This window comes from Amia ocellicauda, chromosome 14 (assembly GCF_036373705.1).
Source record: "Amia ocellicauda isolate fAmiCal2 chromosome 14, fAmiCal2.hap1, whole genome shotgun sequence".
In the NCBI taxonomy this organism is placed as follows: Eukaryota; Metazoa; Chordata; class Actinopteri; order Amiiformes; family Amiidae; genus Amia; species Amia ocellicauda.
The window spans coordinates 17,882,483-17,896,749 of NC_089863.1; the positions used below are offsets into that span (position 1 = coordinate 17,882,483).

Below are 14,267 nucleotides of genomic sequence, written 5' to 3' on the forward strand. Positions count from 1 at the left end.
TCCCTGCCTCCTTCTTTCTACCTTATCTTCTTACCCCAGTTCTCTCTCTCTGAAGCCAATTCAAATTCAATTAAATTCAAAAAAGCTTTATTGGCAGGACTATGTGACATCAGGCATTGGCACTGACAGACAGGTATGGTGTTCAGAAACCGGACAATGGGGAACAGTAAACACAGAAAATATACATTTTAGACTTTAACATTTTTGTGTAGACAAAATTATAGATTTTATTTCCTGTGTGGTCTTGAAAACCACCCCCCAACCCCGGCCACACGCTCTCCAGTTCTATGTCTGTATATCAATCCTGTGTGTTTGCTGTCCTTATCTGTGTGTGTTTCTTTCTGTGTCAGTGTTTGTGTGTGTGCCTGTGTCTCAGTGTGTCAGTGTATGTGTGTGTATGTGTCTGCCTGTGTCTCGCAGCAGCCCACTCAGAGTCCTTCCCCCCAGTCTCTCTTGTTCTCACACCTCTAGCGGAAGTCATAGCTGTAGAGAAACGGTTGCTCAGAGTCACACTCCTCCCAGAACAGACGACAGACCCCAAGCAGAACAGACCCCCAGCACAGCGCAGGTACGCAATCTCCCTTTCACCCTAGACTCTGTGTTCAATTATATATAAATTCAGTTATTTATGCATTTCACCTTCCTGTACTGAAAATTCAAGTGGCTTACTGGCTTGAGTAATACCAAAATAAATATTCAACCTTCTTTATTGTATGTCCCATCACTCACAGATATAGAAATGTATATATAGCTCTGGAAAAAAATTATCTGAAGAAAAAGACCACTGCAAAATGATCAGTTTCTCTGGTTTTACTATTTATAGGTATGTGTTTGGGTAAAATGAACATTTGTGTTTTATTCTATAAACTAATACAAATATGAATGGAATGGAATGGCTGCCATACATGTAGAGATACTGATTTAAGAAAAAATTGCAGTGGTCTCTTAATTTTTTCCAGAGCTGTATATTCAATTTATGTATGTATGTAATGTTGGCTAGATGTCACAAATTCCTTTACAGGAGTGCTGACTAAATTAATGTTATATTTAATATCTAATGTTTATTGTTTTTACAATCTCATATTATTTATTTATTTATTTATTTATTTATTTATTTATTTATGTATAAATATTTTTTTTATGTAAAACAATGGACTCAGGACACTAGTAATGTAATACAGATTCCCTCAGCAGTGGTCTGTTGATCCAGCTCCAAATGACTGCATTGCCACACTCAATAATTGAGCTAAACATTACCTAAATGGAACTTTTTCCCTTATTGTCAGCTCTTGAACGGTTAAAGTAGTCCCATCGGCGATTGATTCAGATCACGAGAGGCTCCGCCCGAGCACCACAGCAGGCACAGGGGCGACGTGGACCAGCGCTCAGCACCAACGAGTAAGTGTTCAGTGAAACAGTGATGGATTCTTGTCCCCTTCGCTATGCCCCCTGCCTTCTGCATCAGTTCAGCATCTGTGCGCCACACCTTTAACCTTGGGGAGAGCATTTTACACTGCAATGTACTCTACTGGGACCAGAGGCCGCTAGATCACACCAAGCAATTATATAGAAATTTGTTGAGATCCAAGCTTTTAGTAAATGGAAAATGTATAGGATGTATTTAACATATATATTTAGACTATAATCCAATATATATATATATATATATATATATATATATATATATATATATATATATATACACACTCACCTAAAGGATTATTAGGAACACTATACTAATACTGTGTTTGACCCCCATTCGCCTTCAGAACTGCCTTAATTCTACGTGGCATTGATTCAACAAGGGATGATAAGGCAAGGGAAGGAGCTGGAGCAAGAAACAGACTAGTTTGGGTCACTTAACACTACGGATTTATATGAGATGTGTTGTGCTTCAAATTTGTGTGTCTCTGCCAAACTGCAAAGGAACTGATTTCGTTTCTTCAATGGAGTTTAAAAAATAATAATTTCAATGACCAACATGTTGTCTTGTGCCTTTCACAAATCGCAAAAAGTCAGTGATCACACCGCAAACCAATGCTCAGCAGCACCAATGTCTGCCCCAGCAGGACTGACCATGTGATAAGTCTGCATGTTACTTGATATGAAGTCATAAACCAGCTAAAACACAATATATTTGCCACAACGTTATATATAACATTGTGGCAACATAAATTACATTGCTACAATGTTGTGACAATGTTGTGTGCTAGCAGGGAATGGACTGACACTCACTGAGAGGTGTTAGTCTTTGCACTTGTTTTGATTTCACGGCTGCTATCTACTGGTGTTTCAGTTTGAGGCTGGTCAATTCTGTAACCAGCTGTCATCTAGCTTACCAACAGAAACTGCCTAGAATGTTGAGTGCTTGTCATCTATATAGAAACTGCTGTAGTTATGCAATTGACCCCCTCTGTGTTTAAAATGTCTCTGTAACCTCCCCCTGGCATATTCTGCCTGCTTCAATTTCCCAGTCTACAGCCTGGGAGTGTGCAAGGAGCTTGAGCGCTACAGCAAGCCACAGGTGCGTGTACAAAACCACATTAGGATCCATTCTCCGTAGCAAACAAACTACATGTTATTGGTCTGATCAGTTCAAGCAATCACTTCATCGTTCTACACATTGAGGTACAGCCTGTAACCTCAGATCAGAAATCCATGCTATTTAAAAAGCTGCTATCATACATCATTAGAAGTGACAATAGGTACACATTTATAGTTACCAATTCAGTACTCTGACAAAACACTGCTATTTATTTTTATGTCAGGACAAGGTCAACACAGCAAGTCCTCATGAGCACACATCTGCGCACTGTGTTACTGTTACACTAAGCCTAGTCTTGGGGACAGGTACCAGATCGGCAGACATGTTTCAAGAGAGCTCGACAAAATGAAAAGGGTGAAAATAATGTATTCTTCCATTCTTATATATGGTCGTCTTCTAGGTCTTTTTTCATCTCTTGGGATGCATTAAATAACTTCCTTTGTCGATCTTTGATCTGTTCTTCTTGCAATGTGTCTGGCCCATTGCCATTTTAATATTTTCACTCTTTCATTATGCCACATATTTTAGTTTGTTCTCAGATCCATAGGCATACATTTAGGGGGAGATTCTGATTCAATTCTGAAACCAAACCTACGCCACTGCTCAGATCAATTTGTTTATTTTTCTATCTCTTTTCTCTATTTCTCTATTTCTCTATCTATTACTTTTCTCTTGAGGATTTCCTTTCAACAGTGTGCTGTTTCTTTTGCACTCCATCCCATTTTTACTCTTCTTTTGTTTTCTTAAATAATATATCAGTCTGCACTGAATTGTTGTCCATGGTAGTCATAACTTTTGACTTCTATGAGTATATATAAATGCACTTGTAATGGGTATCAAGAGATTAGGATCTGCTCCCCTCTTCCCTCTGTGTTTTCCGGCTGCATCTATAACACCCCCATCAGGGGAAAACAAGTCTCCAGCTCTTGACACAGCTGGGGGATTTCAGAAAGAGGTATGAATTCTTATAAAGCATTAATAGTTGTATTTGGTGTTATAATTAGGGGGTTTACTGTGCAAACTGTGTTTAACATGTCAGTCAGACGGCAGTTTCCTGCCAGTACGGTGGGTGCCCCATCAGATCAGCTCCTCTTTTGGTCTGCCCTTCCATTGGCTAAAGCACATCTTTTGGCCAGGGAAGGCACAGGAGTCTGTTTGTGGTCAGTCCTTTAGTGACGATTGTGGAGACAATTACCCAACACCTATCAGGCCCTTAACAGGCCACTGCTGCCCTAACTGCACTGCGACAAGAGTGGCCAGTGGAGTGAGCTGATTCAGGGTCTTTCCCAGGGTTTGGACTCAGTGGCAAAGTATACAAACCTTAATCGGGACTCTCTCTTATAACTTTCTTTATTCTTTATTCTTTTTAAGTTACCAAATTTAATTAATACCAAAATTCATGTGTTATTTGCCTTCACACACATTATAGATTTAAATTAGTGTTTGTATGTATTAAATGAAATAGTCATTTGGAAATATTGATCATTTAAATATGCACATATACAATCACGTGTGCAAGTATTTAATTCATATTGCATTTTACTAATTAAAGGAAATGCCTTTACTATTGATCAGAACTGTTGGACTGCTCCGTACAGTGACAGAAACAAAGAGAAAAAAAATGACGGGGAATAAAACACTGAATAAAGCGACAGAAAAGTATCTATATGTGAGATATGAGGTTCATTTTAACACCCTGTAGTATACGGAGCTAATGTGTAGAGGGGGCTCTGGGAGAGAGACCCTGTCAGTCGGATTAAGCAGCAGTGTGTAATTAAGCTTTCGGCTTCAGCAAAGACTTTATTATTGACGATGCTGTCGACTTTTCTCACGGTGACTGGCACTGCCTGACCACATGCGCACAACAAGGAGCTTCAAAGCGCGGTGCCAGCTACCTGCTACTGCACAGCTGCGCACACAGAGGTCAGGACTCGGCCACCACAGAGGACACAATAACACAATGCAACGCACGGGGATCTATATTGCACTTGTGTGTTACAGCTCACAGTTCAGACGTCTTGCTTTGTGCATTAGCTGGGTTACATTTACAAACTCGCTCCAGCCAGCCCACAGTCTTGCAGGCGCTTGTATGTGCCCAGAGCCACCTGTAGGCGGTTTGCATAGAGGTAAACTGAGCGAATAACGGTCCGACCTTGTGTTATTAATGCATAAGCACCGACCTGAAACCGTAACTGTCATTCATCTGAAATGCGGAAAATTTGAAAGGCGCCCTAATAATAATAATAATAATAATAATAATAATAATAATAATAATAATAATAATTACAGCATACCAGTATTAGTAATTTGTAAGACTATATGCTATCTAGTTGCGCTATTTATGTATCTGCGTCATACGGACGCGTCTATTGTCACTATACCCCTGTTCAGGCAGCCGGAGCCCCCCCTGGTTGAGTCACTCGGTGGGGCTTCCACGCACTGACAGTGGAAACCTGGCTGGTGCGCAGCAGATATAGACAGGTGTAGGAAGGCTGTGCGGAGTGTCGCGTCGCAGCAGCAGCACTTTGCAGTCATCAAGGTCTAGATCAAGGTCCCCCCCCCCACACACACACACACACATTGAATGCATTATGAAATGTAACCCCCCCCCACCCAGGTTTATCACTCCTCGCAGTTTAACTTCGATATGCAGTGTTGCGGCGACTGAGTCATTCTCCATTCACTTTGCGGGATTATTGCGAGCGTGTGTGAAATAAACCGCTGTTATTGCAACGGATTAAACGAATTGATTCCGTAATCGGGTGGGTTAGTCAGATTTACTCTCTGTTCAGTGTCTGGTGATGATGATTATTAACATCGTTTTAAATTGCTTCTTGCTTAAGACGAGGGAGGAAGCATCAGGACCAGGATGGTTTGCTGATAGTGGTGAGACTCATATCTGCTCTCGAAGCCACTCAGCTATCGAGGGCATGAAGTCTGACTGATGCCCTTACAGCGACCAACCCCAACACTGAGCACAGAGAGATAGAGAGAGAGGAGGGGGAGGTGCATGAGAGGAATAGATGTCAAGAGAGATAAAGAGATACAGAGAACGAGGGGTGAGGTCAGAGAAGGATAGATGTCAGCACAGAGAGAGGGAGAGGGAGGGGATGAAGTGAGAAAACAAGATGCAGCGAGAGAGGAATAAAGTGAGATGGAGTGAGATAGAGAGACAGACAGGGATGCTGTGAGAGGGGAGAGAATGAGAGAAAAGAGAAAGGCAGAGGAAGTGTGAGGGCGAGACGAATAGGAAGAGAGAGAGGCAGATAAAAGAAACAAAGAGACAGAGAGGAAATGAGAGAGAGAAATTAACTTTTTATCACAAACCCACTAATGCCCCGCCTCTCCTTCCAGCCAATCGGATACAGGACACCATCTCCTTACTCGGCTTGGCAGCATCGCCCCTGCCCGAGCACACCTCCCTCCTCTCTTTGTTTGTACAGACCTCAAATGCTATTAGTCTTCACCCTGACGTTGTGGGTAGGGCTAGCCTGGTCTCTCCCTTCCCTGCCCAGCCAATGGGGGCTCACAGGAGCGCCCCCAGAGTGCAAGGAGGCGGAGCTGGCACCAGGGACCAACCTGGCGGGTGAAGGCTATGACATTGTGACGTTGGAGCGGAAGGGCAGCTACGTGATTGATAGCAAGGAGTGGAGGAAGAAAGACAAGACCTGCACTCTGGTCCACAACCCCTACCTGGAGAACAAGCTGCAGAAGGTGCCCCTGTCCGTGGTGGACTGGAGAGCCACAGAGGAGTGCAAGATGAAGGTGTCCAGTTCCTTGTACCAGTCCAGTGATGCTCTGGTCAGCTCCAACAAGGACGAGGTCAGCGACAACTGGAAGGTCAACCTGGATGTGGACGCCAAGCGGGCGGCAGGGAAGGTGATGCTGGCTGGCACCCAGTCCAAGGTGGCGCAGTACTCGATGAACAAAAGTAAGCAGGACAAGTTCAGCTTCACCAGTCAGCAGGTGTCCTGTCGCTACTACAGGTGAGTCCATGGAGTGTGCTGGTGTTGATGGCTGTGTGCATCTGTCTATGTATCAGTCAGTCAGTATATCAGTCAGTCAGTCAGTCAGTCAGTCAATAAATCAGTCAGTCAGTCAGCCAGTCAGTCATTCAGTCAGTATATCAGTCAGTCAGTCAGTCAGTCAGTCAGTCAGTCAGTCAGTGTGTCAGTGTGTCAGTCAGTCAGTATATCAGTCAGTCAGCCAGCCAGTCATTCAGTCAGTCAGTCAGTCAGTGTATTAGTCAGTCTTTTAGTGAGGGATTAGGTTGATGTGTGAATGTGTTTAAGTCAGATAGTCATTGACAAATAGCAGACAATATGGAAATATGATACCAGGGAAATGGCTTACAGTTCTACTCAATCGATTTTGCACATTTTCTGAAACAAACTTAACATTCTCAGAACTCTAAGTACAATCCTCACATCACGTGGTACATTCAGCACAATACTTTCACCTGCAATAGGCAATACCTCAATCAAAATAATTAACTCATGTTTCAATAGTAAATAAATCCATCAATGAATAAATCATTGTCACCAAAACAAAAGGTTCCTTTATCATTGCTTAAACCAAGACAGTCAAAATGCCAAGACATATCGTGAAATGACAGTGTACTCTGAAAGTGTGATAGTTGCCCACTATAAAATACTGTCAAATTACTAACATTTCTTATGTAGCCAACTGAATAGTAATGCTGTCAGAAAGTCATGGCTCACACTGTAATTTCAAAAAAACATGTATTTATACATTTCTCTATACTGCATGTAGCTACCTTTACAGTAGGATATAAAAAGCTTGTACAGAACAGAAATATACAAAAGCAAAATTATGTAAACTAGGAACTACAGTATATGTAAAAGAAAATATGGGTCATGAGACAACCTAAGTTGTCCCAAACTATAACATAAGTTGGCAACATAAGAGAGGCTGCCTTTTCCTCATCATCTGGCTCTTCCTCTCCCCCTCACCACCACGCACTATAATCCCCCTTCTGCTTCCACAAGCAGGCTCTTGCCCCTGTCTGTCTCCTGCCTGTTCCATACTCCACACATGTACAGTTCAGTCTTGCCTTCACAGTATAAATGTGTTGGAGAACTGATAGGTTATGAGTTGCACCTCTAAGCTAAATTTGACAGCATATGCAATTTGGTGGCAAAATGTTATATTTCCCATCTAGCCTAAGCCAATCCATCTGACAACTATTACAACAATACCACATAACTGCTCTTTATCTAATATATGTTTGACAGGTTATTATGACTGCTGGTTGTTCTATTTAGCATGAGTATTTCATACACTGTTTGACAAAGTTGGATAGTCATTCGACGATTGTGCCAAAGCGATTGAGAAGAACTGTATAACAACCTCTACAACCCTGCGAACTGAACTAGACAACTGCTGGTCAATGTAATTTACCCCACTGAGCCCCCCTCTCACACACACAACTATCTGTCTCTCTCTCTCCAGTTATAGACTGTCCAGTAAAGCACGTCTGAGCAGTGAATTCAACCGTGACCTGCAAAATCTCCCAAAGGTATACAACGGTCAGACCAAGGCAGCCTTCTACAAGCTGATCAACACCTATGGCACACACTTCATCAAGCAGGTGAGGGCCTTGAGTGTTCGGGTGGGGGGACACCCTCTGTGTCACTGAGGTCAGAACAATGTTTAACCCTGAGGGCCAGGGACAGGGGCAGCTGTGTCTCAGGGTAGACGGAAAGAAGGAAAGAAGGAAAGAAAGAAAGAAAGACAAACTGCTCCCTCACATTCTCTTCTGTCCTCCCCCCCCTCTCTCTGTGTGGCAGGTGCAGCTCGGGGGCCGGGTGCACAGTGTGACATCTATCCGCACCTGCCAGGCGGCGCTGCAGGGGCTGGACTCGGAGGAGGTGCGCACCTGCCTGGACGTGGAGGCGCAGGCCAGCGTTGGCGGGAACTCCCTGAGCAGTGAGGTGAAGCACTGCCAGGAGGCTCGTAAGAACATGGAGAGCAAGAGCCGCTTCTCCAGTACCTTCAACGACCGCTTCACCCAGATCACGGGCGGCCACGTGTCCAGCCCCGAGCTCCTCTTCTCCTCCGACAAGGACCCCGCCGCCTATCAGGAGTGGCTGCAGTCCCTGAAGACCACCCCCGACATCATCTCCTACTCGCTGGATGCCCTGCACGAGCTGGTGCGCCACAAGGGCCCGCTGAAGGACAACCTGCGCCGCGCAGTCAGCCACTACATCCTGGAGCACGCTCTGCTGCTCAACTGCTCCACCCGGTGCCCCGCCGGTGTCAAGAGCAATGCTGGGGACCCCTGCGCCTGCGTCTGCCACAGCAACCCCGGGGTGAACTCGGCCTGCTGCCCCACGCAGAAGGGGCTGTCCCAGGTCACGGTGAAAGTGCGGAGGGCCCACGGCCTGTATGGAGACTACACCACGGCGACCGACAGTTATGTCAAGGTCTTCCTGGGCAGCCAGCAGGTGGGGCGCACCGAGGTGGTCTACAACAACAACGACCCGCGCTGGGGCGCCACCTTTGACCTGGGGTCACAGACGCTCACCATGGGCAGCCAGGTGAAATTCGAGGTCTGGGACGAGGACAACAAATGGGATGATGACCAGCTAGGGGCCTGCGAGGTCCCACTGCGCCGGGGCATAGTGGACAACATCTGCCGGCTCAACCACGGAGAGCTTTACTACTCCCTGCAGGTGGACTGTGCCCCGAGTCTGGGCGGGCCCTCCTGCTCCGAGTATGTGAACACACCCATGGACGCCACACTGCAGGAAGTGTATGTCTCCCGCCATGCCCAGCCCCTGCCCCGCCCCCTGCTGGCTCAGATGGGCGTGGTCTTTGCCGACCCTGTGGGCCTGAATGCCAGCCAGCCAGCCAGCAAACGCAACTGAGTAACTGCTGCTCTCCCCACACAGAATTGCTCTCAGTCAGGCCCATGATATCTTTCCCTCCAGCACATGTCAACATGCCAGGTTACATACTGCTGGGGCTGATGTTTATTGGTTTTTATTAGAACCTTTAATCTGTCTTAAATTCTTTCAGTTTAAATTATATAAAGCTCTAGGATTCTTCCTTTTTTGAAGCCAAGCAATTTAAAAGGTCAAATTAAGCAAGTATGCAGTGCAATTCAGCTTTCAAATAAATCATTGGGACCTCAGAGTGAACTCAGAGCACTGGGGCACAACGCCCAGCACTGAGCAACACTGTTCTGAAGGAGAGAAATTTAGTGACTCATTCCCCTTGTGGAAATGCTGTGTGAAGAAGAAACAGCAGCTGTCCTTATTTTTCCAGCAGATGTTCATAGGCGATCATGTGTATGAAAAATGTGGGCTGATCGAACATCTATTTATTGTCACATCTGTTGATCACAAGCCATTACATACTATACCAGTTTATATTCGAACATTACAATATTTCTGTAATACTGCTCCTGCAATTGCTCCTGATAAACTTTCAATAAATGTTCATAGATAGAACCGTGTTGTTTCTTATACAGCACCCTTCTCTTTATCCGACCTTCTGGACATGTTTATGCTTCAATATTGTGTGTTGAAAGACTGTTGGGTTGTGCTGTGCGCTGTGGGGTTTGGGGTTGTTGTGGAGGAGCTCCAGTCAGTTGTCACAACCAGGAAGGTTTTATAAACAGGCAAAAGTAGCAATGCATGAAATCCAGGAGACAGTTCAAAACAAAGGCAAGAGTCAGTGATGCCAGAATCAGTGCTTGGTGCTGCAACTCTGAGAGAATACAATACTTCACAAAGTGTTTGTGGAACAAAGGGGTATAATATTATTATTATCCAATTTCTTATCAGAAACCTTATCCAGGGTGACACAATTGTTACATTTGTACAGCTGGGCATTTACTGGAGCAATCTAGGTAAAGTACCTTGCTTAAGGGTACAACAGCACTACCCCCACCTGGGGACTGAACCCACAACCCTCCAGCCCAGAGCCCAGAGCCCAGAGCCCAGAGCCCTAACCACTACTTTATGTTGGGAAGTGGGAAGCAGGTAAAAGAGGCTGGGCATGCTGGATCAATGGGAGGAGAGGGTGGAAGGAGCAAATGCACATGGTATGGAGTAATGTCAATTGGGGAATTTTGCTGAGGAATGTGAGAGTCAGGGTTATAATGTGGGGGAGGATGACCTCTGGTGGTGCACTGGGGAAGTTGTTTTAGACTTGGTCCTTGTTTTTTGAAAGAATGCCTCAAAGCTAACCATATTGTGAACACTGTCATTGGTTCTCTAACTACTGTCCCTCTGATTCTATCTTGGTCATTTGAAAATATCAAGTCAATGCATGCGCTCTCCCTGGTTGGTTCCCTGACAAAAGCAGTCATTTACCATCTCAACCATTTTTATTTCTGCTTCTGTAGTCCCAACTGGGCTTTCCCAGTCGATGTTTGGGAAATTTAAGTCCTCCATTATAACAGCCACATCCTTGCTACATGCAGTCCTGATTACACAATGCAACATCTTGATTATCTGAGTTGGGTGGTCTGTAACACACTCCTACCACTAATCCTCCAGATGTTTTATTCAAAAGTTTGACCCACAAAGATTCTGTTCCATTACTGGGATCTAATTTGAGTTCTTCTGCCTCAATGTCATTTTTCACATATAATGTTATCCCATCCCCTCTTTGATTTTGCCTGTCTCTCCTAAACTGTGTGTATCCTTTCAACTCATATTCATCCCCATAATTTTCTGTAAGCCATGTTTCTATCACTCCTACAACATCATAGTCACATGCCAGCACTGTGGCTTCTAGGTCTAACATCTTGTTCCTTATACTCCTGGCATTGAGGTACAAACATTTCAGGACTTTCCTACTAGCAGTTTCCCTTTGTTTTCTTTCCTTAGAGGAACAGACCATTGTTGGAATTTGTAAAACGTATTATGCAATGAACTGCACTGTATTTTTGCACTTTGTATTGCGCTTATTTTTTAAGTCGCCCTGGATAAGAAATATTATTATTATTATTATTATTATTATTATTATTATTATTATTATTATTATTATTATTATTATTAAGGAGAATGCCTTGCTTCGGCTGGTTGTTCACTGAGCTCCTAAAATAGAGAAAAGAAAACTGAAACTATGCAAGAGACAAAACGCACAATCGCACATTGCAAGGGACGAGGATAAAGAAGTGCTGGGGAGCACTATCATTATTAGGGAATGTACTGATGTATATTATCATTTGTTGTCATCAATACATTACAGTACATTACAGTTCTCCACATATTACATATTACAGTTCTGCCACATATTTCCATATATACTGCCAATAGTAGCCCGGGCTGGTCGCCCCTCGCTTCCACAGTCTATGCACCAATTATAATTTTAAACATCTGCGCCTCTCTGCCCCCACCCATCCCCCAATGCATCACAGGCTGGCAGGTGGCACAGACACAGGGCTGCACACACAAGAGCAAACCCAACCACAAGCTAAGATGACATAGATGCAGAATACTTTGTAACACATTTTCCCCAAGCTGTACCAGCCCCGTTGCTGGATCGGGCCCAGGGTCTCAAGCCCTGATAAGCCCTTGCATTATGTAGGGCATGGTTATAGTGTATATGTAGATCTATTTTTTCGCCCTAGAATAATTAGTGATGTGGGGGAAGCTTCGAAACAATTGAACCAAAAAAAGACTTTCGAATCCGCAGCACCACAGTGACATCTGCTGGCTACATACAGCTCAATGCAACTGACAGACCCTTAAAAAGTTGCAGTGATTCAGTGGCTCAGAAGACCGTAACCGACTATATCCATTGGATACTAACTTAGGTAGAATTAAGTAACTACTTTTAATACTATATTTTGTATTTTTATACTAATTAAAATGAAACCTACTATAATTCTCATTTGTTACTGGCATTGCTAAATATTCAACTTGCATAAATAAGTGCACATACTGTACACTTAATGGCAAGCTGAATAAGAAGCAGAGTGAATAAGAAGTAAACTTCAGCCTTGTGTATAAAATCTTATTGCAATTTAAATGTAGTATTTCACATTCACACAACCTTATTTTAACTCACAAATGCGAGTAAAATGCTTGCACTGTAGAGCCCTGCATGAAATGCAGTCTGTTTTGTTCACTAGTAAGTATTTTGTTTTAAACCTACAGAGTACTTTCTGTGCTGCATCTGCTGGAATAATCTAGAATAATCTGGTCTCCGCTGACTTCCCATGCAACTAACACTGAAAGCACCAGTCTTTCATGCTGCTGACCAAAACTCACACCATAGCAAGTGAAGAAACCAGGGTAATGATTAATATTAACTGAAATCATTGGTCTTAACATTGGCATTAAAAAATACTGTTCAACAATATATGGCTTTGCTGACTTCTTCTTTTCTCAGGGTTACTTTGTGTTTTTTCTGTTTACCAAATATATTGGATGCTTCTCTGTTTTTCTGTTTCTAACTTAAAACCAACATGTACCATCCATTTCTGTGATGGGAGTTGCCCAACGGCCATGATGCTCAGCTCATGATTCAAAAGTATAAAACCTGTGACAAACGTTTAAGCTTTTGAGACTGACAATTGGATTGCTCCTATGTCGCTCTCTCCAGAGCTCATAATAAAGATTCTATTTGCTTTACTTATCTACGACTTCTCCACTTCATTAAAGAAAGGTTCTTCAGCAAGCGGAAGTGCATATATACACGCACACACACACACACCCATACAAACCCTCTCTCACACACTCATATATAGGCTACAAACACAGTGTTCCAGCAGTGCTGTGAGCCCATGCTGTTTATAGTGCAGGGTGATCCTGGTGTTTCTGAGCCCCAGGAATGCAGTGCTGCTCCTGCAGGACCACAGGGTCGCCAGGGTCTCACTGCATCTGAGCTCTGAGCAGCCCAGCCCAGCCCAGCTCCTCACTCTTTACTCATCTTGCCTCATTCCTGGCCTAATGCAGTGCTCTCCCTCCCTGGACCTGCAATAGCCTCATTCAACAGGTTGTCATCGAGCTTCAGACCCCTGCTGTACTGTAGCTCTCCAGGACCAGAGCTGGAGACCCTGCTGTACTGTACTGTGCTGTTCTCTAGGTCTCCAGGACCAAGGATCTCTTAGCCTAACTGCACCAGAGTCCGCCATTATTTTGTAATCTAATGGATTATACTGTGGTGTTCTATACTGTTTTACTATATTATGAGGGGCCGTACAAGCCATTATTCATTCTGGGCTTCTCACATACATACAGTGATGGAAAAAAAGTATTTGATCCCCTGCTGATTTTGTACGTTTGCCAGTGACAAAGAAATGATCAGTCTATAATTTTAATGGTAGGTGTATTTTAACAGTGAGAGACAGAATAACAAAAAAAAAATCCAGAAAAACGCATTTCAAAAAAGTTATACATTGATTTGCATGTTAATGAGGGAAATAAGTATTTGACCCCTTCGACTTAGTACTTGGTGGCAAAACCCTTGTTGGCAATTACAGAGGTCAGATGTTTCTTGTAGTTGGCCACCAGGTTTGCACACATCTCAGGAGGGATTTTGTCCCACTCCTCTTTGCAGATCCTCTCCAAGTCATTAAGGTTTCGGGGCTGAAGGTTTGCAACTCGAACCTTCAGCTCCCTCCACAGATTTTCTATGGGATTAAGGTCTGGAGACTGGCTAGGCCACTCCAGGACCTTAATGTGCTTCTTCTTGAGTCACTCCTTTGTTGCCTTGGCTGTGTGTTTTGGGTCATTGTCAT

General features: G+C 43.8%; 1 protein-coding gene across 1 annotated transcript; it reads left to right on the forward strand.

Annotated features, from left to right (window-relative positions):
- Positions 1-481: 481 nt before the first annotated feature.
- On the forward strand, positions 482-13,158 carry prf1.1 (perforin 1.1). Its single transcript, XM_066721766.1, has 5 exons — positions 482-568; positions 1,287-1,398; positions 5,900-6,531; positions 8,018-8,156; positions 8,356-13,158. Exons 3-5 carry the CDS (start codon positions 5,996-5,998, stop codon positions 9,433-9,435), a joined length of 1,755 nt encoding a protein of 584 aa, XP_066577863.1. The 5' UTR covers positions 482-568; positions 1,287-1,398; positions 5,900-5,995; the 3' UTR covers positions 9,436-13,158.
- Positions 13,159-14,267: the final 1,109 nt, after the last annotated feature.

Bases quoted from the DNA above. Each gene is read 5' to 3' on its own strand.
- prf1.1 (XM_066721766.1), top strand. From the start codon at position 5,996: ATGCTATTAGTCTTCACCCTGACGTTGTGGGTAGGGCTAGCCTGGTCT. The intron at 6,532-8,017 runs GTGAGTCCATGG...CTCTCTCTCCAG, and splicing joins GTGTCCTGTCGCTACTACAG to TTATAGACTGTCCAGTAAAG. The intron at 8,157-8,355 runs GTGAGGGCCTTG...TCTGTGTGGCAG, and splicing joins GCACACACTTCATCAAGCAG to GTGCAGCTCGGGGGCCGGGT.